Below are 24,907 nucleotides of genomic sequence, written 5' to 3'. Positions count from 1 at the left end.
TTTTTCTTTTTTTACCTGACCTAGCTTGAATGATCCAGAAGCACCAGTGCCTTTAGTTTGAATCAAATCGCCTGATGTTACTCCTCGTTTAAGAGCCATTTTCAGATGATGATCTGAGTTTTCAGCAACTTTGTAATTTGCATGAATATATTTTGTAATAGCTTGGCGAGATGAACCACCGCGTTCCTTTAGGGTAGCGATAGCAGCCTTGATCATGTCCACATATTTAGGGTGATCAGCTGTCTTCTTTGCAGCAGGTTTCTTCTTGGGTGCGATTTTCTTTGGAGAAGCTGCTTCACTCATTTTTAATGTTTTCTTACAACAATCCAACGATAAACGATGCTTGTTATCACAGTAGAAGTATACTAAACATTACCGTGTAAATGAGATATAATTTAAGACGGTGCGAAGTATGCGGACGTAAAAGTACCACTCCCGGGAATTGATTTGGCGCGAAAACAGAAATGTGTGTTTCTGTACATCGTATAATGTCCGTTTTGGGTGCCGCGACTATGCGAAAGCATGTTAATTTTTATTTGTAGTACGACGCAATAGTCTGCAAGAGAAGCTGCTGGAGTTTGAGGTCTTCAGCATTACATCTAGTCTGTTAATTTGGGCTTCTTCCGCGCTCGTGTTAGGATTTTCATAAAGCGTTCTTTGGTTTGCGTTGCGTATGTCGGCCTACATCATCGACACGGCCTGTTTCCGGCTATTAGGAGCAATTCATATATTGGGCACTGCGTTTCGACTTTTTTATTAGACCACAGTAAAAAAATTCACTCACAGAAGTCCCTTTCTTTCATGGCTACAAACACGAAGAATTCTGTCGTAAGTAAAACGAATGCGCAAGCCAAAATGACGATGGGGCGAAGTCATAAGCATGGCCCTGTGGCCCAATGGATAAGGCATCTGACTACGAATCAGGGGATTCCAGGTTCGACTCCTGGCAGGGTCGCACTGTCGCATTTCGGCTGCATGGTCTACTGTGTAACGCGCGCGCACGTTCTGGCGTAATGCGTTGATAAACGGAATGTACGCAGACATATTGGAAAGTAATATCACGCACTTAGTATCGTCGCCTTTGTTAGCATTCATGTAAGTTACCATCCACTCGCTACAGTCGCTCTCCATCCTACGGCTAAATCAACAGCCGTGATTTTTACTATGTCGCCGTCCATCCGTACGCGGTGACAGTTGTAAGCTTTACAGTAACGTGACATGCTCCACAAGCAGTTACGGTGTGTGGACGATGCCTATCATGGCAACGCTTGTTCTTTATCGCTTCTCGGCCTAATGGCTAAGATCAAGTGTAGTATCTGTTCTTATCAGTTTAATATCTGGTAGGCCATTCTCTGAATGGTCAGTATATTAATCTGATTTTTGGCCTTGGGTCATGGAGGTGGATTCATTCACGCCGTGACCACGGGTTGCCTTGGTGTTGCACTATTACCGATGGCGGCCCACATAAGCAATAAAAGAATAATAGCAGTCCTCTTTCCGACGGCACTCTGCATAGTCTACGGCGGGAACAAAACGCGTACACTGGGGGAGAATACAGCCTATGCCCCGCGACACGGCAGTTTATAACACACTCAAGCCACAAGCATTAACAAACTTTGAAGGGTACCCTCATGCTACGGTGCAGTTCCAACTCATACTTACCTGACGGGGAAGTAAAGACTGATCAATGAGGGTTTTCTTCCAGAGTGAGGCTCTTGCATTGCACTACGCTTGGGCTGACCTCTGCGATTACTGCAAACGTCAGTAACTCGACCGTACAATTTCTGGTAGTGGGGGCCTGCGTCCGCGCTCGCCCCCTCCTTAAGTCAAAATGAATGAGCTTAGAAAAGTTGCGCGGCCAAATGTCGGTGGTGACTTAAACGCTAAGGTAAAACCTCGCTTGGCTGTTACGAAACGTGATTGCGATATAAGTCCTCGGAAGGCGGCGGAATTTTATTTTATTTGCCATTCCGTCAGGGTTATTGGATGATCGGCAATAGATCGAGTTTGTATGCATTTGAAAGCTCTTTTTTCTCGTACTATCACCTGAAAATGTCGTAGGAAAATGTCATAGGAAACACTTTCAACAACCGCCACGTTCCTTAATTGTTATAACAAGAAATATATCACAGCAAATGAAAATGAAAAGCCTACGACACCGGGAGTTCCCAGGCGGTCCCCCATCCAAGTACTATCCCGGCCCGACGATGCTTAACTTCCGTGATCAGACGAGAACGGGTGTGTTCATCGTGGTATGGCCGTAGACATTAGTAGGTGCAAATACGTGCAATTTATTTTGACGTTGTGATCAAATTTTTTTATTTAATTTCTTTGAGTTACTTAGGACAAGGCGTATGCATGGATTATCTATTAGACTTTAAGGTTATAGTTTTGTGAAAAAAACAATGTTTTTTTAAAGATGTGTGGCTATAAAAATAGCCGTTGTTTTCTGAGTGTAGCGGTTTACTTCTTCTGTCCTTTGTCGTTCTTCTTTGGGAGTAAGACAGCTTGAATGTTTGGCAAAACACCACCAGCTGCAATGGTTACACCGCTCAAAAGTTTGTTTAATTCTTCATCATTACGAACAGCCAATTGTAAATGTCTTGGAATAATCCTAGCTTTTTTGTTGTCTCTTGCTGCGTTACCAGCCAACTCCAATATCTCAGCAGATAAATATTCCAAGACGGCTGCTAAGTAAACTGGTGCTCCAGATCCAATTCGGTTAGCATAGTGCCCTCTACGAAGGAATCTATGCACTCTACCGACTGGAAATTGAAGTCCAGCTCTTGAGGATCTTGTCTTGGCTTTAGCCTTAGCTTTTCCACCTTTTCCACGTCCAGACATAACTGCGATTTGATTTGTAAGTTAATACAAAAACGTACGAATATTTAACGTAAGTGTTAACGAAATAAACTTTACTCGTTTTTTCATCATAAAAATAGGATCGAAATCATGTTTTTTTAACCAATCATAATTAAGTATTAAACAAAAGATTTTTTTTTTAACCAATTAAATTGCGTATCGGCGTTTTCGGATCGAATTCGATCCGATTTTTTTACTTATAAACAAAAAGTTTTGACTTGCAGTTTAATGCTTATTTACAAGTTAAGTAGCAAAAATTTTTAACCATGTCTGACGCAGCAGCTAAAGGAGGAAAACAGGCACCTAAAGTAGCCAAGAAAGGTGAAAAAAGAGCCGGCAAAAAAGGAGGAAAGATTGGTGGAACTGGTGAAAAGAAACGCAAGAGAAAGAGAAAGGAAAGTTATGCTATTTACATCTACAATGTTTTGAAACAAGTTCACCCAGATGTCGGAGTTTCAAGCAAAGCTATGAGCATCATGAACTCATTTGTCAACGACATCTTTGAGCGCATTGCTTCCGAAGCTTCGCGTTTGGCTCTTCAAAACAAAAAGTCGACCATCTCTTCTCGTGAAATTCAAACCGCAGTACGTCTTCTCTTGCCTGGAGAACTTGCAAAACACGCAGTCAGTGAAGGAACAAAAGCCGTCACAAAATACACAAGCAGCAAGTAAACCAACGTCTACCAAACACAAACGGTCTTTTTTAAGACCACACATCTTTAAAAAAACATTTACTTGGCGTCACTACAAGTTAACCGAAGTTAATAAAACTTCTAAATAATGTGCTTAAGAACACTAGCCTACATTTAAAATACTTCCCCATGTGTGTGTGGATTAGCTTCACTTTTCATACGTATTATTAGCTGTACTTGCAGAAAAGACAAGTACATTGATCCATGTTATTGCTTACATTTAACTTAACCCAGCTTTTCACGGAAACACTCCCAGGCAAATTAACCCTACAAAGTATTTCTAAATTTTTTTTGTGTCATATATGACATAGTATCGTATAGCAATAAATGTAACTGTGACAAGACTTTACACATTGTGTAATTTGGAAGCGTGCACAAAGTAATGTTTTAAAAGATTTGTGGCTATAAAAATAGCCGTTTTTGTTGAGCAATGACAACGCTTAACCTCCGAATCCGTAAAGAGTTCTTCCTTGACGTTTTAAGGCATAAACAACATCCATAGCGGTAACGGTCTTGCGTTTAGCGTGCTCTGTGTAGGTTACAGCATCACGAATAACATTCTCTAAGAAAACCTTCAGTACACCTCTGGTTTCCTCATAGATAAGGCCAGAGATACGTTTGACACCACCTCGTCGAGCAAGACGCCGAATAGCAGGTTTTGTGATTCCCTGAATGTTATCACGAAGAATTTTTCGGTGACGTTTAGCACCTCCTTTTCCCAATCCTTTACCTCCTTTTCCGCGTCCAGACATATTGATATAGTTGCGTACAGAACGAGTACAAAAACAACGTTTGAGTTAACAGAATTCAGACAGCTTTAAAAAGAGGCCATAAAATTACCTACTGCTCGTGGAAACACCCTAATTAACCAATAGAGTTGCGTCATTACAAAATGTTCCGAACATTTTGTACATTTTTTTAAGTAAAACTGTAGTTTTTTTAAAAATTCGTGGTCTTAATGTTTCAGTAAGGCAATAAATTTGGCATCGTTGGAATTCGCCAAACCTTCTGCTACTTACTAAAAAAAAAAAAAGTCAAAAGCTTTTGTGTATCAGAAGATACAGCCGTTTTCCCGTAGCCAAAAAACACAGATTTTATAAAAATGTTAAAGTAATGAGCGTAATGTCATTATGCAGCCAATCAGAAATTACTTTCTTAGCACCAATCAAATGGTTTGTTTTGAACCTTAGCTGTCAATCAATATGAGAAATAAAACTTTGGCGCGATAGTGCATTTTAGACCGTCTTGTGTATCCGTACTACATCGACTTCTTAAAATATGGCTCGTACAAAGCAAACTGCACGTAAATCTACTGGAGGAAAGGCTCCACGAAAACAACTCGCCACTAAAGCTGCGAGGAAAAGCGCACCAGCTACTGGAGGAGTGAAAAAACCACATCGTTACAGACCTGGTACAGTTGCTCTCAGAGAAATCAGAAGATACCAGAAGTCAACCGAGCTCTTGATCCGCAAGTTGCCTTTCCAGCGTCTTGTGCGAGAAATTGCTCAGGACTTCAAAACAGATCTGCGATTCCAGAGCACAGCCGTTATGGCTCTGCAAGAGGCTTCTGAAGCGTACCTTGTTGGCTTGTTCGAGGATACTAACTTGTGTGCCATTCACGCAAAACGAGTTACAATCATGCCTAAAGACATCCAGTTGGCAAGAAGAATTCGTGGGGAACGTGCCTAAGCATCTTACCAAACAAAAAACGGCTATTTTTATAGCCACACATCCATAAAAAATATTACGGCTAGCTTTTTATATCAAACTTTGTCCTGCTTTCTGTTTAAATTTTATGCTACATAAAAATTTTATGCTACATAAAGTTTGACAATGTTAAAAATATGAAGGGCAAGAAAAGTAAAAGCAAGAAAATAAGAAATTTAAAAACGAAAATACTTAAACTTAGGGAATCTAATCTTAAATTTACTCTTTTTTAACTGTTTAAGTGACTTAAACAAGTTTAACTTTGTACCAAGATAATGTTTTTTTGTAAATGTGTGGCTATAAAAATAGCCGTTTGTTAATGTAATAGCCAGATACACACAAATTATTTTTTTGCGGTCTTCTTTGCTGCCTTTTTGGGAGTCTTTTTGACCTTCTTTGCTGCAGGTTTTTTAGCAACAGGCTTCTTTGTGGGTTTCTTAGCTGCTGGTTTCTTAGCCGAGGCTTTCTTTGTGGCAGGCTTCTTTGCTGCTTTCTTTGGCGTGCTCTTCTTTGCTGGCTTCTTTTTTGGTGTACTTTTCTTTGCAGTAGGCTTCTTTGCCGTTGGCTTTTTTGCTGCGGCCTTTTTCTTAGGTTTTTCTTTTTTTACCTGACCTAGCTTGAATGATCCAGAAGCACCAGTGCCTTTAGTTTGAATCAAATCGCCTGATGTTACTCCTCGTTTAAGAGCCATTTTCAGATGATGATCTGAGTTTTCAGCAACTTTGTAATTTGCATGAATATATTTTGTAATAGCTTGGCGAGATGAACCACCGCGTTCCTTTAGGGTAGCGATAGCAGCCTTGATCATGTCCACATATTTAGGGTGATCAGCTGTCTTCTTTGCAGCAGGTTTCTTCTTGGGTGCGATTTTCTTTGGAGAAGCTGCTTCACTCATTTTTAATGTTTTCTTACAACAATCCAACGATAAACGATGCTTGTTATCACAGTAGAAGTATACTAAACATTACCGTGTAAATGAGATATAATTTAAGACGGTGCGAAGTATGCGGACGTAAAAGTACCACTCCCGGGAATTGATTTGGCGCGAAAACAGAAATGTGTGTTTCTGTACATCGTATAATGTCCGTTTTGGGTGCCGCGACTATGCGAAAGCATGTTAATTTTTATTTGTAGTACGACGCAATAGTCTGCAAGAGAAGCTGCTGGAGTTTGAGGTCTTCAGCATTACATCTAGTCTGTTAATTTGGGCTTCTTCCGCGCTCGTGTTAGGATTTTCATAAAGCGTTCTTTGGTTTGCGTTGCGTATGTCGGCCTACATCATCGACACGGCCTGTTTCCGGCTATTAGGAGCAATTCATATATTGGGCACTGCGTTTCGACTTTTTTATTAGACCACAGTAAAAAAATTCACTCACAGAAGTCCCTTTCTTTCATGGCTACAAACACGAAGAATTCTGTCGTAAGTAAAACGAATGCGCAAGCCAAAATGACGATGGGGCGAAGTCATAAGCATGGCCCTGTGGCCCAATGGATAAGGCATCTGACTACGAATCAGGGGATTCCAGGTTCGACTCCTGGCAGGGTCGCACTGTCGCATTTCGGCTGCATGGTCTACTGTGTAACGCGCGCGCACGTTCTGGCGTAATGCGTTGATAAACGGAATGTACGCAGACATATTGGAAAGTAATATCACGCACTTAGTATCGTCGCCTTTGTTAGCATTCATGTAAGTTACCATCCACTCGCTACAGTCGCTCTCCATCCTACGGCTAAATCAACAGCCGTGATTTTTACTATGTCGCCGTCCATCCGTACGCGGTGACAGTTGTAAGCTTTACAGTAACGTGACATGCTCCACAAGCAGTTACGGTGTGTGGACGATGCCTATCATGGCAACGCTTGTTCTTTATCGCTTCTCGGCCTAATGGCTAAGATCAAGTGTAGTATCTGTTCTTATCAGTTTAATATCTGGTAGGCCATTCTCTGAATGGTCAGTATATTAATCTGATTTTTGGCCTTGGGTCATGGAGGTGGATTCATTCACGCCGTGACCACGGGTTGCCTTGGTGTTGCACTATTACCGATGGCGGCCCACATAAGCAATAAAAGAATAATAGCAGTCCTCTTTCCGACGGCACTCTGCATAGTCTACGGCGGGAACAAAACGCGTACACTGGGGGAGAATACAGCCTATGCCCCGCGACACGGCAGTTTATAACACACTCAAGCCACAAGCATTAACAAACTTTGAAGGGTACCCTCATGCTACGGTGCAGTTCCAACTCATACTTACCTGACGGGGAAGTAAAGACTGATCAATGAGGGTTTTCTTCCAGAGTGAGGCTCTTGCATTGCACTACGCTTGGGCTGACCTCTGCGATTACTGCAAACGTCAGTAACTCGACCGTACAATTTCTGGTAGTGGGGGCCTGCGTCCGCGCTCGCCCCCTCCTTAAGTCAAAATGAATGAGCTTAGAAAAGTTGCGCGGCCAAATGTCGGTGGTGACTTAAACGCTAAGGTAAAACCTCGCTTGGCTGTTACGAAACGTGATTGCGATATAAGTCCTCGGAAGGCGGCGGAATTTTATTTTATTTGCCATTCCGTCAGGGTTATTGGATGATCGGCAATAGATCGAGTTTGTATGCATTTGAAAGCTCTTTTTTCTCGTACTATCACCTGAAAATGTCGTAGGAAAATGTCATAGGAAACACTTTCAACAACCGCCACGTTCCTTAATTGTTATAACAAGAAATATATCACAGCAAATGAAAATGAAAAGCCTACGACACCGGGAGTTCCCAGGCGGTCCCCCATCCAAGTACTATCCCGGCCCGACGATGCTTAACTTCCGTGATCAGACGAGAACGGGTGTGTTCATCGTGGTATGGCCGTAGACATTAGTAGGTGCAAATACGTGCAATTTATTTTGACGTTGTGATCAAATTTTTTTATTTAATTTCTTTGAGTTACTTAGGACAAGGCGTATGCATGGATTATCTATTAGACTTTAAGGTTATAGTTTTGTGAAAAAAACAATGTTTTTTTAAAGATGTGTGGCTATAAAAATAGCCGTTGTTTTCTGAGTGTAGCGGTTTACTTCTTCTGTCCTTTGTCGTTCTTCTTTGGGAGTAAGACAGCTTGAATGTTTGGCAAAACACCACCAGCTGCAATGGTTACACCGCTCAAAAGTTTGTTTAATTCTTCATCATTACGAACAGCCAATTGTAAATGTCTTGGAATAATCCTAGCTTTTTTGTTGTCTCTTGCTGCGTTACCAGCCAACTCCAATATCTCAGCAGATAAATATTCCAAGACGGCTGCTAAGTAAACTGGTGCTCCAGATCCAATTCGGTTAGCATAGTGCCCTCTACGAAGGAATCTATGCACTCTACCGACTGGAAATTGAAGTCCAGCTCTTGAGGATCTTGTCTTGGCTTTAGCCTTAGCTTTTCCACCTTTTCCACGTCCAGACATAACTGCGATTTGATTTGTAAGTTAATACAAAAACGTACGAATATTTAACGTAAGTGTTAACGAAATAAACTTTACTCGTTTTTTCATCATAAAAATAGGATCGAAATCATGTTTTTTTAACCAATCATAATTAAGTATTAAACAAAAGATTTTTTTTTTAACCAATTAAATTGCGTATCGGCGTTTTCGGATCGAATTCGATCCGATTTTTTTACTTATAAACAAAAAGTTTTGACTTGCAGTTTAATGCTTATTTACAAGTTAAGTAGCAAAAATTTTTAACCATGTCTGACGCAGCAGCTAAAGGAGGAAAACAGGCACCTAAAGTAGCCAAGAAAGGTGAAAAAAGAGCCGGCAAAAAAGGAGGAAAGATTGGTGGAACTGGTGAAAAGAAACGCAAGAGAAAGAGAAAGGAAAGTTATGCTATTTACATCTACAATGTTTTGAAACAAGTTCACCCAGATGTCGGAGTTTCAAGCAAAGCTATGAGCATCATGAACTCATTTGTCAACGACATCTTTGAGCGCATTGCTTCCGAAGCTTCGCGTTTGGCTCTTCAAAACAAAAAGTCGACCATCTCTTCTCGTGAAATTCAAACCGCAGTACGTCTTCTCTTGCCTGGAGAACTTGCAAAACACGCAGTCAGTGAAGGAACAAAAGCCGTCACAAAATACACAAGCAGCAAGTAAACCAACGTCTACCAAACACAAACGGTCTTTTTTAAGACCACACATCTTTAAAAAAACATTTACTTGGCGTCACTACAAGTTAACCGAAGTTAATAAAACTTCTAAATAATGTGCTTAAGAACACTAGCCTACATTTAAAATACTTCCCCATGTGTGTGTGGATTAGCTTCACTTTTCATACGTATTATTAGCTGTACTTGCAGAAAAGACAAGTACATTGATCCATGTTATTGCTTACATTTAACTTAACCCAGCTTTTCACGGAAACACTCCCAGGCAAATTAACCCTACAAAGTATTTCTAAATTTTTTTTGTGTCATATATGACATAGTATCGTATAGCAATAAATGTAACTGTGACAAGACTTTACACATTGTGTAATTTGGAAGCGTGCACAAAGTAATGTTTTAAAAGATTTGTGGCTATAAAAATAGCCGTTTTTGTTGAGCAATGACAACGCTTAACCTCCGAATCCGTAAAGAGTTCTTCCTTGACGTTTTAAGGCATAAACAACATCCATAGCGGTAACGGTCTTGCGTTTAGCGTGCTCTGTGTAGGTTACAGCATCACGAATAACATTCTCTAAGAAAACCTTCAGTACACCTCTGGTTTCCTCATAGATAAGGCCAGAGATACGTTTGACACCACCTCGTCGAGCAAGACGCCGAATAGCAGGTTTTGTGATTCCCTGAATGTTATCACGAAGAATTTTTCGGTGACGTTTAGCACCTCCTTTTCCCAATCCTTTACCTCCTTTTCCGCGTCCAGACATATTGATATAGTTGCGTACAGAACGAGTACAAAAACAACGTTTGAGTTAACAGAATTCAGACAGCTTTAAAAAGAGGCCATAAAATTACCTACTGCTCGTGGAAACACCCTAATTAACCAATAGAGTTGCGTCATTACAAAATGTTCCGAACATTTTGTACATTTTTTTAAGTAAAACTGTAGTTTTTTTAAAAATTCGTGGTCTTAATGTTTCAGTAAGGCAATAAATTTGGCATCGTTGGAATTCGCCAAACCTTCTGCTACTTACTAAAAAAAAAAAAAGTCAAAAGCTTTTGTGTATCAGAAGATACAGCCGTTTTCCCGTAGCCAAAAAACACAGATTTTATAAAAATGTTAAAGTAATGAGCGTAATGTCATTATGCAGCCAATCAGAAATTACTTTCTTAGCACCAATCAAATGGTTTGTTTTGAACCTTAGCTGTCAATCAATATGAGAAATAAAACTTTGGCGCGATAGTGCATTTTAGACCGTCTTGTGTATCCGTACTACATCGACTTCTTAAAATATGGCTCGTACAAAGCAAACTGCACGTAAATCTACTGGAGGAAAGGCTCCACGAAAACAACTCGCCACTAAAGCTGCGAGGAAAAGCGCACCAGCTACTGGAGGAGTGAAAAAACCACATCGTTACAGACCTGGTACAGTTGCTCTCAGAGAAATCAGAAGATACCAGAAGTCAACCGAGCTCTTGATCCGCAAGTTGCCTTTCCAGCGTCTTGTGCGAGAAATTGCTCAGGACTTCAAAACAGATCTGCGATTCCAGAGCACAGCCGTTATGGCTCTGCAAGAGGCTTCTGAAGCGTACCTTGTTGGCTTGTTCGAGGATACTAACTTGTGTGCCATTCACGCAAAACGAGTTACAATCATGCCTAAAGACATCCAGTTGGCAAGAAGAATTCGTGGGGAACGTGCCTAAGCATCTTACCAAACAAAAAACGGCTATTTTTATAGCCACACATCCATAAAAAATATTACGGCTAGCTTTTTATATCAAACTTTGTCCTGCTTTCTGTTTAAATTTTATGCTACATAAAAATTTTATGCTACATAAAGTTTGACAATGTTAAAAATATGAAGGGCAAGAAAAGTAAAAGCAAGAAAATAAGAAATTTAAAAACGAAAATACTTAAACTTAGGGAATCTAATCTTAAATTTACTCTTTTTTAACTGTTTAAGTGACTTAAACAAGTTTAACTTTGTACCAAGATAATGTTTTTTTGTAAATGTGTGGCTATAAAAATAGCCGTTTGTTAATGTAATAGCCAGATACACACAAATTATTTTTTTGCGGTCTTCTTTGCTGCCTTTTTGGGAGTCTTTTTGACCTTCTTTGCTGCAGGTTTTTTAGCAACAGGCTTCTTTGTGGGTTTCTTAGCTGCTGGTTTCTTAGCCGAGGCTTTCTTTGTGGCAGGCTTCTTTGCTGCTTTCTTTGGCGTGCTCTTCTTTGCTGGCTTCTTTTTTGGTGTACTTTTCTTTGCAGTAGGCTTCTTTGCCGTTGGCTTTTTTGCTGCGGCCTTTTTCTTAGGTTTTTCTTTTTTTACCTGACCTAGCTTGCATGATCCAGAAGCACCAGTGCCTTTAGTTTGAATCAAATCGCCTGATGTTACTCCTCGTTTAAGAGCCATTTTCAGATGATGATCTGAGTTTTCAGCAACTTTGTAATTTGCATGAATATATTTTGTAATAGCTTGGCGAGATGAACCACCGCGTTCCTTTAGGGTAGCGATAGCAGCCTTGATCATGTCCACATATTTAGGGTGATCAGCTGTCTTCTTTGCAGCAGGTTTCTTCTTGGGTGCGATTTTCTTTGGAGAAGCTGCTTCACTCATTTTTAATGTTTTCTTACAACAATCCAACGATAAACGATGCTTGTTATCACAGTAGAAGTATACTAAACATTACCGTGTAAATGAGATATAATTTAAGACGGTGCGAAGTATGCGGACGTAAAAGTACCACTCCCGGGAATTGATTTGGCGCGAAAACAGAAATGTGTGTTTCTGTACATCGTATAATGTCCGTTTTGGGTGCCGCGACTATGCGAAAGCATGTTAATTTTTATTTGTAGTACGACGCAATAGTCTGCAAGAGAAGCTGCTGGAGTTTGAGGTCTTCAGCATTACATCTAGTCTGTTAATTTGGGCTTCTTCCGCGCTCGTGTTAGGATTTTCATAAAGCGTTCTTTGGTTTGCGTTGCGTATGTCGGCCTACATCATCGACACGGCCTGTTTCCGGCTATTAGGAGCAATTCATATATTGGGCACTGCGTTTCGACTTTTTTATTAGACCACAGTAAAAAAATTCACTCACAGAAGTCCCTTTCTTTCATGGCTACAAACACGAAGAATTCTGTCGTAAGTAAAACGAATGCGCAAGCCAAAATGACGATGGGGCGAAGTCATAAGCATGGCCCTGTGGCCCAATGGATAAGGCATCTGACTACGAATCAGGGGATTCCAGGTTCGACTCCTGGCAGGGTCGCACTGTCGCATTTCGGCTGCATGGTCTACTGTGTAACGCGCGCGCACGTTCTGGCGTAATGCGTTGATAAACGGAATGTACGCAGACATATTGGAAAGTAATATCACGCACTTAGTATCGTCGCCTTTGTTAGCATTCATGTAAGTTACCATCCACTCGCTACAGTCGCTCTCCATCCTACGGCTAAATCAACAGCCGTGATTTTTACTATGTCGCCGTCCATCCGTACGCGGTGACAGTTGTAAGCTTTACAGTAACGTGACATGCTCCACAAGCAGTTACGGTGTGTGGACGATGCCTATCATGGCAACGCTTGTTCTTTATCGCTTCTCGGCCTAATGGCTAAGATCAAGTGTAGTATCTGTTCTTATCAGTTTAATATCTGGTAGGCCATTCTCTGAATGGTCAGTATATTAATCTGATTTTTGGCCTTGGGTCATGGAGGTGGATTCATTCACGCCGTGACCACGGGTTGCCTTGGTGTTGCACTATTACCGATGGCGGCCCACATAAGCAATAAAAGAATAATAGCAGTCCTCTTTCCGACGGCACTCTGCATAGTCTACGGCGGGAACAAAACGCGTACACTGGGGGAGAATACAGCCTATGCCCCGCGACACGGCAGTTTATAACACACTCAAGCCACAAGCATTAACAAACTTTGAAGGGTACCCTCATGCTACGGTGCAGTTCCAACTCATACTTACCTGACGGGGAAGTAAAGACTGATCAATGAGGGTTTTCTTCCAGAGTGAGGCTCTTGCATTGCACTACGCTTGGGCTGACCTCTGCGATTACTGCAAACGTCAGTAACTCGACCGTACAATTTCTGGTAGTGGGGGCCTGCGTCCGCGCTCGCCCCCTCCTTAAGTCAAAATGAATGAGCTTAGAAAAGTTGCGCGGCCAAATGTCGGTGGTGACTTAAACGCTAAGGTAAAACCTCGCTTGGCTGTTACGAAACGTGATTGCGATATAAGTCCTCGGAAGGCGGCGGAATTTTATTTTATTTGCCATTCCGTCAGGGTTATTGGATGATCGGCAATAGATCGAGTTTGTATGCATTTGAAAGCTCTTTTTTCTCGTACTATCACCTGAAAATGTCGTAGGAAAATGTCATAGGAAACACTTTCAACAACCGCCACGTTCCTTAATTGTTATAACAAGAAATATATCACAGCAAATGAAAATGAAAAGCCTACGACACCGGGAGTTCCCAGGCGGTCCCCCATCCAAGTACTATCCCGGCCCGACGATGCTTAACTTCCGTGATCAGACGAGAACGGGTGTGTTCATCGTGGTATGGCCGTAGACATTAGTAGGTGCAAATACGTGCAATTTATTTTGACGTTGTGATCAAATTTTTTTATTTAATTTCTTTGAGTTACTTAGGACAAGGCGTATGCATGGATTATCTATTAGACTTTAAGGTTATAGTTTTGTGAAAAAAACAATGTTTTTTTAAAGATGTGTGGCTATAAAAATAGCCGTTGTTTTCTGAGTGTAGCGGTTTACTTCTTCTGTCCTTTGTCGTTCTTCTTTGGGAGTAAGACAGCTTGAATGTTTGGCAAAACACCACCAGCTGCAATGGTTACACCGCTCAAAAGTTTGTTTAATTCTTCATCATTACGAACAGCCAATTGTAAATGTCTTGGAATAATCCTAGCTTTTTTGTTGTCTCTTGCTGCGTTACCAGCCAACTCCAATATCTCAGCAGATAAATATTCCAAGACGGCTGCTAAGTAAACTGGTGCTCCAGATCCAATTCGGTTAGCATAGTGCCCTCTACGAAGGAATCTATGCACTCTACCGACTGGAAATTGAAGTCCAGCTCTTGAGGATCTTGTCTTGGCTTTAGCCTTAGCTTTTCCACCTTTTCCACGTCCAGACATAACTGCGATTTGATTTGTAAGTTAATACAAAAACGTACGAATATTTAACGTAAGTGTTAACGAAATAAACTTTACTCGTTTTTTCATCATAAAAATAGGATCGAAATCATGTTTTTTTAACCAATCATAATTAAGTATTAAACAAAAGATTTTTTTTTTAACCAATTAAATTGCGTATCGGCGTTTTCGGATCGAATTCGATCCGATTTTTTTACTTATAAACAAAAAGTTTTGACTTGCAGTTTAATGCTTATTTACAAGTTAAGTAGCAAAAATTTTTAACCATGTCTGACGCAGCAGCTAAAGGAGGAAAACAGGCACCTAAAGTAGCCAAGAAAGGTGAAAAAAGAGCCGGCAAAAAAGGAGGAAAGATTGGTGGAACTGGTGAAAAGAAACGCAAGAGAAAGAGAAAGGAAAGTTATGCTATTTACATCTACAATGTTTTGAAACAAGTTCACCCAGATGTCGGAGTTTCAAGCAAAGCTATGAGCATCATGAACTCATTTGTCAACGACATCTTTGAGCGCATTGCTTCCGAAGCTTCGCGTTTGGCTCTTCAAAACAAAAAGTCGACCATCTCTTCTCGTGAAATTCAAACCGCAGTACGTCTTCTCTTGCCTGGAGAACTTGCAAAACACGCAGTCAGTGAAGGAACAAAAGCCGTCACAAAATACACAAGCAGCAAGTAAACCAACGTCTACCAAACACAAACGGTCTTTTTTAAGACCACACATCTTTAAAAAAACATTTACTTGGCGTCACTACAAGTTAACCGAAGTTAATAAAACTTCTAAATAATGTGCTTAAGAACACTAGCCTACATTTAAAATACTTCCCCATGTGTGTGTGGATTAGCTTCACTTTTCATACGTATTATTAGCTGTACTTGCAGAAAAGACAAGTACATTGATCCATGTTATTGCTTACATTTAACTTAACCCAGCTTTTCACGGAAACACTCCCAGGCAAATTAACCCTACAAAGTATTTCTAAATTTTTTTTGTGTCATATATGACATAGTATCGTATAGCAATAAATGTAACTGTGACAAGACTTTACACATTGTGTAATTTGGAAGCGTGCACAAAGTAATGTTTTAAAAGATTTGTGGCTATAAAAATAGCCGTTTTTGTTGAGCAATGACAACGCTTAACCTCCGAATCCGTAAAGAGTTCTTCCTTGACGTTTTAAGGCATAAACAACATCCATAGCGGTAACGGTCTTGCGTTTAGCGTGCTCTGTGTAGGTTACAGCATCACGAATAACATTCTCTAAGAAAACCTTCAGTACACCTCTGGTTTCCTCATAGATAAGGCCAGAGATACGTTTGACACCACCTCGTCGAGCAAGACGCCGAATAGCAGGTTTTGTGATTCCCTGAATGTTATCACGAAGAATTTTTCGGTGACGTTTAGCACCTCCTTTTCCCAATCCTTTACCTCCTTTTCCGCGTCCAGACATATTGATATAGTTGCGTACAGAACGAGTACAAAAACAACGTTTGAGTTAACAGAATTCAGACAGCTTTAAAAAGAGGCCATAAAATTACCTACTGCTCGTGGAAACACCCTAATTAACCAATAGAGTTGCGTCATTACAAAATGTTCCGAACATTTTGTACATTTTTTTAAGTAAAACTGTAGTTTTTTTAAAAATTCGTGGTCTTAATGTTTCAGTAAGGCAATAAATTTGGCATCGTTGGAATTCGCCAAACCTTCTGCTACTTACTAAAAAAAAAAAAAGTCAAAAGCTTTTGTGTATCAGAAGATACAGCCGTTTTCCCGTAGCCAAAAAACACAGATTTTATAAAAATGTTAAAGTAATGAGCGTAATGTCATTATGCAGCCAATCAGAAATTACTTTCTTAGCACCAATCAAATGGTTTGTTTTGAACCTTAGCTGTCAATCAATATGAGAAATAAAACTTTGGCGCGATAGTGCATTTTAGACCGTCTTGTGTATCCGTACTACATCGACTTCTTAAAATATGGCTCGTACAAAGCAAACTGCACGTAAATCTACTGGAGGAAAGGCTCCACGAAAACAACTCGCCACTAAAGCTGCGAGGAAAAGCGCACCAGCTACTGGAGGAGTGAAAAAACCACATCGTTACAGACCTGGTACAGTTGCTCTCAGAGAAATCAGAAGATACCAGAAGTCAACCGAGCTCTTGATCCGCAAGTTGCCTTTCCAGCGTCTTGTGCGAGAAATTGCTCAGGACTTCAAAACAGATCTGCGATTCCAGAGCACAGCCGTTATGGCTCTGCAAGAGGCTTCTGAAGCGTACCTTGTTGGCTTGTTCGAGGATACTAACTTGTGTGCCATTCACGCAAAACGAGTTACAATCATGCCTAAAGACATCCAGTTGGCAAGAAGAATTCGTGGGGAACGTGCCTAAGCATCTTACCAAACAAAAAACGGCTATTTTTATAGCCACACATCCATAAAAAATATTACGGCTAGCTTTTTATATCAAACTTTGTCCTGCTTTCTGTTTAAATTTTATGCTACATAAAAATTTTATGCTACATAAAGTTTGACAATGTTAAAAATATGAAGGGCAAGAAAAGTAAAAGCAAGAAAATAAGAAATTTAAAAACGAAAATACTTAAACTTAGGGAATCTAATCTTAAATTTACTCTTTTTTAACTGTTTAAGTGACTTAAACAAGTTTAACTTTGTACCAAGATAATGTTTTTTTGTAAATGTGTGGCTATAAAAATAGCCGTTTGTTAATGTAATAGCCAGATACACACAAATTATTTTTTTGCGGTCTTCTTTGCTGCCTTTTTGGGAGTCTTTTTGACCTTCTTTGCTGCAGGTTTTTTAGCAACAGGCTTCTTTGTGGGTTTCTTAGCTGCTGGTTTCTTAGCCGAGGCTTTCTTTGTGGCAGGCTTCTTTGCTGCTTTCTTTGGCGTGCTCTTCTTTGCTGGCTTCTTTTTTGGTGTACTTTTCTTTGCAGTAGGCTTCTTTGCCGTTGGCTTTTTTGCTGCGGCCTTTTTCTTAGGTTTTTCTTTTTTTACCTGACCTAGCTTGAATGATCCAGAAGCACCAGTGCCTTTAGTTTGAATCAAATCGCCTGATGTTACTCCTCGTTTAAGAGCCATTTTCAGATGATGATCTGAGTTTTCAGCAACTTTGTAATTTGCATGAATATATTTTGTAATAGCTTGGCGAGATGAACCACCGCGTTCCTTTAGGGTAGCGATAGCAGCCTTGATCATGTCCACATATTTAGGGTGATCAGCTGTCTTCTTTGCAGCAGGTTTCTTCTTGGGTGCGATTTTCTTTGGAGAAGCTGCTTCACTCATTTTTAATGTTTTCTTACAACAATCCAACGATAAACGATGCTTGTTATCACAGTAGAAGTATACTAAACATTACCGTGTAAATGAGATATAATTTAAGACGGTGCGAAGTATGCGGACGTAAAAGTACCACTCCCGGGAATTGATTTGGCGCGAAAACAGAAATGTGTGTTTCTGTACATCGTATAATGTCCGTTTTGGGTGCCGCGACTATGCGAAAGCATGTTAATTTTTATTTGTAGTACGACGCAATAGTCTGCAAGAGAAGCTGCTGGAGTTTGAGGTCTTCAGCATTACATCTAGTCTGTTAATTTGGGCTTCTTCCGCGCTCGTGTTAGGATTTTCATAAAGCGTTCTTTGGTTTGCGTTGCGTATGTCGGCCTACATCATCGACACGGCCTGTTTCCGGCTATTAGGAGCAATTCATATATTGGGCACTGCGTTTCGACTTTTTTATTAGACCACAGTAAAAAAATTCACTCACAGAAGTCCCTTTCTTTCATGGCTACAAACACGAAGAATTCTGTCGTAAGTAAAACGAATGCGCAAGCCAAAATGACGATGGGGCGAAGTCATAAGCATGGCCCTGTGGCCCAATGGATAAGGCATCTGACTACGAATCAGGGGATTCCAGGTTCGACTCCTGGCAGGGTCGCACTGTCGCATTTCGGCTGCATGGTCTACTGTGTAACGCGCGCGCACGTTCTGGCGTAATGCGTTGATAAACGGAATGTACGCAGACATATTGGAAAGTAATATCACGCACTTAGTATCGTCGCCTTTGTTAGCATTCATGTAAGTTACCATCCACTCGCTACAGTCGCTCTCCATCCTACGGCTAAATCAACAGCCGTGATTTTTACTATGTCGCCGTCCATCCGTACGCGGTGACAGTTGTAAGCTTTACAGTAACGTGACATGCTCCACAAGCAGTTACGGTGTGTGGACGATGCCTATCATGGCAACGCTTGTTCTTTATCGCTTCTCGGCCTAATGGCTAAGATCAAGTGTAGTATCTGTTCTTATCAGTTTAATATCTGGTAGGCCATTCTCTGAATGGTCAGTATATTAATCTGATTTTTGGCCTTGGGTCATGGAGGTGGATTCATTCACGCCGTGACCACGGGTTGCCTTGGTGTTGCACTATTACCGATGGCGGCCCACATAAGCAATAAAAGAATAATAGCAGTCCTCTTTCCGACGGCACTCTGCATAGTCTACGGCGGGAACAAAACGCGTACACTGGGGGAGAATACAGCCTATGCCCCGCGACACGGCAGTTTATAACACACTCAAGCCACAAGCATTAACAAACTTTGAAGGGTACCCTCATGCTACGGTGCAGTTCCAACTCATACTTACCTGACGGGGAAGTAAAGACTGATCAATGAGGGTTTTCTTCCAGAGTGAGGCTCTTGCATTGCACTACGCTTGGGCTGACCTCTGCGATTACTGCAAACGTCAGTAACTCGACCGTACAATTTCTGGTAGTGGGGGCCTGCGTCCGCGCTCGCCCCCTCCTTAAGTCAAAATGAATGAGCTTAGAAAAGTTGCGCGGCCAAATGTCGGTGGTGACTTAAACGCTAAGGTAAAACCTCGCTTGGCTGTTACGAAACGTGATTGCGATATAAGTCCTCGGAAGGCGGCGGAATTTTATTTTATTTGCCATTCCGTCAGGGTTATTGGATGATCGGCAATAGATCGAGTTTGTATGCATTTGAAAGCTCTTTTTTCTCGTACTATCACCTGAAAATGTCGTAGGAAAATGTCATAGGAAACACTTTCAACAACCGCCACGTTCCTTAATTGTTATAACAAGAAATATATCACAGCAAATGAAAATGAAAAGCCTACGACACCGGGAGTTCCCAGGCGGTCCCCCATCCAAGTACTATCCCGGCCCGACGATGCTTAACTTCCGTGATCAGACGAGAACGGGTGTGTTCATCGTGGTATGGCCGTAGACATTAGTAGGTGCAAATACGTGCAATTTATTTTGACGTTGTGATCAAATTTTTTTATTTAATTTCTTTGAGTTACTTAGGACAAGGCGTATGCATGGATTATCTATTAGACTTTAAGGTTATAGTTTTGTGAAAAAAACAATGTTTTTTTAAAGATGTGTGGCTATAAAAATAGCCGTTGTTTTCTGAGTGTAGCGGTTTACTTCTTCTGTCCTTTGTCGTTCTTCTTTGGGAGTAAGACAGCTTGAATGTTTGGCAAAACACCACCAGCTGCAATGGTTACACCGCTCAAAAGTTTGTTTAATTCTTCATCATTACGAACAGCCAATTGTAAATGTCTTGGAATAATCCTAGCTTTTTTGTTGTCTCTTGCTGCGTTACCAGCCAACTCCAATATCTCAGCAGATAAATATTCCAAGACGGCTGCTAAGTAAACTGGTGCTCCAGATCCAATTCGGTTAGCATAGTGCCCTCTACGAAGGAATCTATGCACTCTACCGACTGGAAATTGAAGTCCAGCTCTTGAGGATCTTGTCTTGGCTTTAGCCTTAGCTTTTCCACCTTTTCCACGTCCAGACATAACTGCGATTTGATTTGTAAGTTAATACAAAAACGTACGAATATTTAACGTAAGTGTTAACGAAATAAACTTTACTCGTTTTTTCATCATAAAAATAGGATCGAAATCATGTTTTTTTAACCAATCATAATTAAGTATTAAACAAAAGATTTTTTTTTTAACCAATTAAATTGCGTATCGGCGTTTTCGGATCGAATTCGATCCGATTTTTTTACTTATAAACAAAAAGTTTTGACTTGCAGTTTAATGCTTATTTACAAGTTAAGTAGCAAAAATTTTTAACCATGTCTGACGCAGCAGCTAAAGGAGGAAAACAGGCACCTAAAGTAGCCAAGAAAGGTGAAAAAAGAGCCGGCAAAAAAGGAGGAAAGATTGGTGGAACTGGTGAAAAGAAACGCAAGAGAAAGAGAAAGGAAAGTTATGCTATTTACATCTACAATGTTTTGAAACAAGTTCACCCAGATGTCGGAGTTTCAAGCAAAGCTATGAGCATCATGAACTCATTTGTCAACGACATCTTTGAGCGCATTGCTTCCGAAGCTTCGCGTTTGGCTCTTCAAAACAAAAAGTCGACCATCTCTTCTCGTGAAATTCAAACCGCAGTACGTCTTCTCTTGCCTGGAGAACTTGCAAAACACGCAGTCAGTGAAGGAACAAAAGCCGTCACAAAATACACAAGCAGCAAGTAAACCAACGTCTACCAAACACAAACGGTCTTTTTTAAGACCACACATCTTTAAAAAAACATTTACTTGGCGTCACTACAAGTTAACCGAAGTTAATAAAACTTCTAAATAATGTGCTTAAGAACACTAGCCTACATTTAAAATACTTCCCCATGTGTGTGTGGATTAGCTTCACTTTTCATACGTATTATTAGCTGTACTTGCAGAAAAGACAAGTACATTGATCCATGTTATTGCTTACATTTAACTTAACCCAGCTTTTCACGGAAACACTCCCAGGCAAATTAACCCTACAAAGTATTTCTAAATTTTTTTTGTGTCATATATGACATAGTATCGTATAGCAATAAATGTAACTGTGACAAGACTTTACACATTGTGTAATTTGGAAGCGTGCACAAAGTAATGTTTTAAAAGATTTGTGGCTATAAAAATAGCCGTTTTTGTTGAGCAATGACAACGCTTAACCTCCGAATCCGTAAAGAGTTCTTCCTTGACGTTTTAAGGCATAAACAACATCCATAGCGGTAACGGTCTTGCGTTTAGCGTGCTCTGTGTAGGTTACAGCATCACGAATAACATTCTCTAAGAAAACCTTCAGTACACCTCTGGTTTCCTCATAGATAAGGCCAGAGATACGTTTGACACCACCTCGTCGAGCAAGACGCCGAATAGCAGGTTTTGTGATTCCCTGAATGTTATCACGAAGAATTTTTCGGTGACGTTTAGCACCTCCTTTTCCCAATCCTTTACCTCCTTTTCCGCGTCCAGACATATTGATATAGTTGCGTACAGAACGAGTACAAAAACAACGTTTGAGTTAACAGAATTCAGACAGCTTTAAAAAGAGGCCATAAAATTACCTACTGCTCGTGGAAACACCCTAATTAACCAATAGAGTTGCGTCATTACAAAATGTTCCGAACATTTTGTACATTTTTTTAAGTAAAACTGTAGTTTTTTTAAAAATTCGTGGTCTTAATGTTTCAGTAAGGCAATAAATTTGGCATCGTTGGAATTCGCCAAACCTTCTGCTACTTACTAAAAAAAAAAAAAGTCAAAAGCTTTTGTGTATCAGAAGATACAGCCGTTTTCCCGTAGCCAAAAAACACAGATTTTATAAAAATGTTAAAGTAATGAGCGTAATGTCATTATGCAGCCAATCAGAAATTACTTTCTTAGCACCAATCAAATGGTTTGTTTTGAACCTTAGCTGTCAATCAATATGAGAAATAAAACTTTGGCGCGATAGTGCATTTTAGACCGTCTTGTGTATCCGTACTACATCGACTTCTTAAAATATGGCTCGTACAAAGCAAACTGCACGTAAATCTACTGGAGGAAAGGCTCCACGAAAACAACTCGCCACTAAAGCTGCGAGGAAAAGCGCACCAGCTACTGGAGGAGTGAAAAAACCACATCGTTACAGACCTGGTACAGTTGCTCTCAGAGAAATCAGAAGATACCAGAAGTCAACCGAGCTCTTGATCCGCAAGTTGCCTTTCCAGCGTCTTGTGCGAGAAATTGCTCAGGACTTCAAAACAGATCTGCGATTCCAGAGCACAGCCGTTATGGCTCTGCAAGAGGCTTCTGAAGCGTACCTTGTTGGCTTGTTCGAGGATACTAACTTGTGTGCCATTCACGCAAAACGAGTTACAATCATGCCTAAAGACATCCAGTTGGCAAGAAGAATTCGTGGGGAACGTGCCTAAGCATCTTACCAAACAAAAAACGGCTATTTTTATAGCCACACATCCATAAAAAATATTACGGCTAGCTTTTTATATCAAACTTTGTCCTGCTTTCTGTTTAAATTTTATGCTACATAAAAATTTTATGCTACATAAAGTTTGACAATGTTAAAAATATGAAGGGCAAGAAAAGTAAAAGCAAGAAAATAAGAAATTTAAAAACGAAAATACTTAAACTTAGGGAATCTAATCTTAAATTTACTCTTTTTTAACTGTTTAAGTGACTTAAACAAGTTTAACTTTGTACCAAGATAATGTTTTTTTGTAAATGTGTGGCTATAAAAATAGCCGTTTGTTAATGTAATAGCCAGATACACACAAATTATTTTTTTGCGGTCTTCTTTGCTGCCTTTTTGGGAGTCTTTTTGACCTTCTTTGCTGCAGGTTTTTTAGCAACAGGCTTCTTTGTGGGTTTCTTAGCTGCTGGTTTCTTAGCCGAGGCTTTCTTTGTGGCAGGCTTCTTTGCTGCTTTCTTTGGCGTGCTCTTCTTTGCTGGCTTCTTTTTTGGTGTACTTTTCTTTGCAGTAGGCTTCTTTGCCGTTGGCTTTTTTGCTGCGGCCTTTTTCTTAGGTTTTTCTTTTTTTACCTGACCTAGCTTGAATGATCCAGAAGCACCAGTGCCTTTAGTTTGAATCAAATCGCCTGATGTTACTCCTCGTTTAAGAGCCATTTTCAGATGATGATCTGAGTTTTCAGCAACTTTGTAATTTGCATGAATATATTTTGTAATAGCTTGGCGAGATGAACCACCGCGTTCCTTTAGGGTAGCGATAGCAGCCTTGATCATGTCCACATATTTAGGGTGATCAGCTGTCTTCTTTGCAGCAGGTTTCTTCTTGGGTGCGATTTTCTTTGGAGAAGCTGCTTCACTCATTTTTAATGTTTTCTTACAACAATCCAACGATAAACGATGCTTGTTATCACAGTAGAAGTATACTAAACATTACCGTGTAAATGAGATATAATTTAAGACGGTGCGAAGTATGCGGACGTAAAAGTACCACTCCCGGGAATTGATTTGGCGCGAAAACAGAAATGTGTGTTTCTGTACATCGTATAATGTCCGTTTTGGGTGCCGCGACTATGCGAAAGCATGTTAATTTTTATTTGTAGTACGACGCAATAGTCTGCAAGAGAAGCTGCTGGAGTTTGAGGTCTTCAGCATTACATCTAGTCTGTTAATTTGGGCTTCTTCCGCGCTCGTGTTAGGATTTTCATAAAGCGTTCTTTGGTTTGCGTTGCGTATGTCGGCCTACATCATCGACACGGCCTGTTTCCGGCTATTAGGAGCAATTCATATATTGGGCACTGCGTTTCGACTTTTTTATTAGACCACAGTAAAAAAATTCACTCACAGAAGTCCCTTTCTTTCATGGCTACAAACACGAAGAATTCTGTCGTAAGTAAAACGAATGCGCAAGCCAAAATGACGATGGGGCGAAGTCATAAGCATGGCCCTGTGGCCCAATGGATAAGGCATCTGACTACGAATCAGGGGATTCCAGGTTCGACTCCTGGCAGGGTCGCACTGTCGCATTTCGGCTGCATGGTCTACTGTGTAACGCGCGCGCACGTTCTGGCGTAATGCGTTGATAAACGGAATGTACGCAGACATATTGGAAAGTAATATCACGCACTTAGTATCGTCGCCTTTGTTAGCATTCATGTAAGTTACCATCCACTCGCTACAGTCGCTCTCCATCCTACGGCTAAATCAACAGCCGTGATTTTTACTATGTCGCCGTCCATCCGTACGCGGTGACAGTTGTAAGCTTTACAGTAACGTGACATGCTCCACAAGCAGTTACGGTGTGTGGACGATGCCTATCATGGCAACGCTTGTTCTTTATCGCTTCTCGGCCTAATGGCTAAGATCAAGTGTAGTATCTGTTCTTATCAGTTTAATATCTGGTAGGCCATTCTCTGAATGGTCAGTATATTAATCTGATTTTTGGCCTTGGGTCATGGAGGTGGATTCATTCACGCCGTGACCACGGGTTGCCTTGGTGTTGCACTATTACCGATGGCGGCCCACATAAGCAATAAAAGAATAATAGCAGTCCTCTTTCC

The 24,907-nt window shown here is 40.6% G+C and overlaps 1 protein-coding gene and 18 non-coding genes across 19 annotated transcripts; 14 read left to right on the top strand and 5 right to left on the bottom strand.

Annotated features, from left to right (window-relative positions):
• Positions 1-882: 882 nt before the first annotated feature.
• On the top strand, positions 883-955 carry Trnar-acg (transfer RNA arginine (anticodon ACG)). Its single transcript has one exon. It is a non-coding gene; the product is annotated as a tRNA-Arg (tRNA).
• A 322-nt stretch (positions 956-1,277) lies between these two features.
• LOC130660818 (U2 spliceosomal RNA) lies at positions 1,278-1,469 on the top strand. Its single transcript, XR_008988015.1, has one exon. It is a non-coding gene; the product is annotated as a U2 spliceosomal RNA (small nuclear RNA).
• A 185-nt stretch (positions 1,470-1,654) lies between these two features.
• LOC130659764 (U1 spliceosomal RNA) lies at positions 1,655-1,819 on the top strand. Its single transcript, XR_008986969.1, has one exon. It is a non-coding gene; the product is annotated as a U1 spliceosomal RNA (small nuclear RNA).
• A 328-nt stretch (positions 1,820-2,147) lies between these two features.
• LOC130661135 (5S ribosomal RNA) lies at positions 2,148-2,266 on the bottom strand. Its single transcript, XR_008988330.1, has one exon. It is a non-coding gene; the product is annotated as a 5S ribosomal RNA (ribosomal RNA).
• Positions 2,267-6,734: 4,468 nt separating this feature from the next.
• Positions 6,735-6,807, top strand: Trnar-acg (transfer RNA arginine (anticodon ACG)). Its single transcript has one exon. It is a non-coding gene; the product is annotated as a tRNA-Arg (tRNA).
• Positions 6,808-7,129: 322 nt separating this feature from the next.
• On the top strand, positions 7,130-7,321 carry LOC130660817 (U2 spliceosomal RNA). Its single transcript, XR_008988014.1, has one exon. It is a non-coding gene; the product is annotated as a U2 spliceosomal RNA (small nuclear RNA).
• A 185-nt stretch (positions 7,322-7,506) lies between these two features.
• LOC130659763 (U1 spliceosomal RNA) lies at positions 7,507-7,671 on the top strand. Its single transcript, XR_008986968.1, has one exon. It is a non-coding gene; the product is annotated as a U1 spliceosomal RNA (small nuclear RNA).
• A 328-nt stretch (positions 7,672-7,999) lies between these two features.
• On the bottom strand, positions 8,000-8,118 carry LOC130661122 (5S ribosomal RNA). The gene has a single exon (XR_008988318.1). It is a non-coding gene; the product is annotated as a 5S ribosomal RNA (ribosomal RNA).
• A 3,326-nt stretch (positions 8,119-11,444) lies between these two features.
• LOC130656323 (histone H1-delta-like) lies at positions 11,445-13,831 on the bottom strand. Its single transcript, XM_057459153.1, has one exon. The coding sequence runs from the start codon at positions 12,005-12,007 to the stop codon at positions 11,456-11,458; it is 552 nt and encodes a 183-aa protein (XP_057315136.1). The 5' UTR covers positions 12,008-13,831; the 3' UTR covers positions 11,445-11,455.
• Positions 12,587-12,659, top strand: Trnar-acg (transfer RNA arginine (anticodon ACG)). The gene has a single exon. It is a non-coding gene; the product is annotated as a tRNA-Arg (tRNA).
• Positions 12,982-13,173, top strand: LOC130660815 (U2 spliceosomal RNA). Its single transcript, XR_008988012.1, has one exon. It is a non-coding gene; the product is annotated as a U2 spliceosomal RNA (small nuclear RNA).
• LOC130659762 (U1 spliceosomal RNA) lies at positions 13,359-13,523 on the top strand. Its single transcript, XR_008986967.1, has one exon. It is a non-coding gene; the product is annotated as a U1 spliceosomal RNA (small nuclear RNA).
• Positions 13,832-13,851: 20 nt separating the features above from the next.
• Positions 13,852-13,970, bottom strand: LOC130661110 (5S ribosomal RNA). The gene has a single exon (XR_008988305.1). It is a non-coding gene; the product is annotated as a 5S ribosomal RNA (ribosomal RNA).
• A 4,468-nt stretch (positions 13,971-18,438) lies between these two features.
• Trnar-acg (transfer RNA arginine (anticodon ACG)) lies at positions 18,439-18,511 on the top strand. Its single transcript has one exon. It is a non-coding gene; the product is annotated as a tRNA-Arg (tRNA).
• A 322-nt stretch (positions 18,512-18,833) lies between these two features.
• LOC130660814 (U2 spliceosomal RNA) lies at positions 18,834-19,025 on the top strand. The gene has a single exon (XR_008988011.1). It is a non-coding gene; the product is annotated as a U2 spliceosomal RNA (small nuclear RNA).
• A 185-nt stretch (positions 19,026-19,210) lies between these two features.
• LOC130659761 (U1 spliceosomal RNA) lies at positions 19,211-19,375 on the top strand. Its single transcript, XR_008986966.1, has one exon. It is a non-coding gene; the product is annotated as a U1 spliceosomal RNA (small nuclear RNA).
• Positions 19,376-19,703: 328 nt separating this feature from the next.
• Positions 19,704-19,822, bottom strand: LOC130661098 (5S ribosomal RNA). Its single transcript, XR_008988293.1, has one exon. It is a non-coding gene; the product is annotated as a 5S ribosomal RNA (ribosomal RNA).
• A 4,468-nt stretch (positions 19,823-24,290) lies between these two features.
• Positions 24,291-24,363, top strand: Trnar-acg (transfer RNA arginine (anticodon ACG)). The gene has a single exon. It is a non-coding gene; the product is annotated as a tRNA-Arg (tRNA).
• A 322-nt stretch (positions 24,364-24,685) lies between these two features.
• Positions 24,686-24,877, top strand: LOC130660813 (U2 spliceosomal RNA). The gene has a single exon (XR_008988010.1). It is a non-coding gene; the product is annotated as a U2 spliceosomal RNA (small nuclear RNA).
• The last annotated feature ends 30 nt before the right edge of the window (positions 24,878-24,907 follow it).

Source organism: Hydractinia symbiolongicarpus, chromosome 9 (genome assembly GCF_029227915.1).
Source record: "Hydractinia symbiolongicarpus strain clone_291-10 chromosome 9, HSymV2.1, whole genome shotgun sequence".
NCBI classification, from domain to species: Eukaryota; Metazoa; Cnidaria; class Hydrozoa; order Anthoathecata; family Hydractiniidae; genus Hydractinia; species Hydractinia symbiolongicarpus.
The sequence above is the reverse complement of the archived record's forward strand: the minus strand, read 5'-3'. Positions and strand labels throughout refer to the sequence as shown.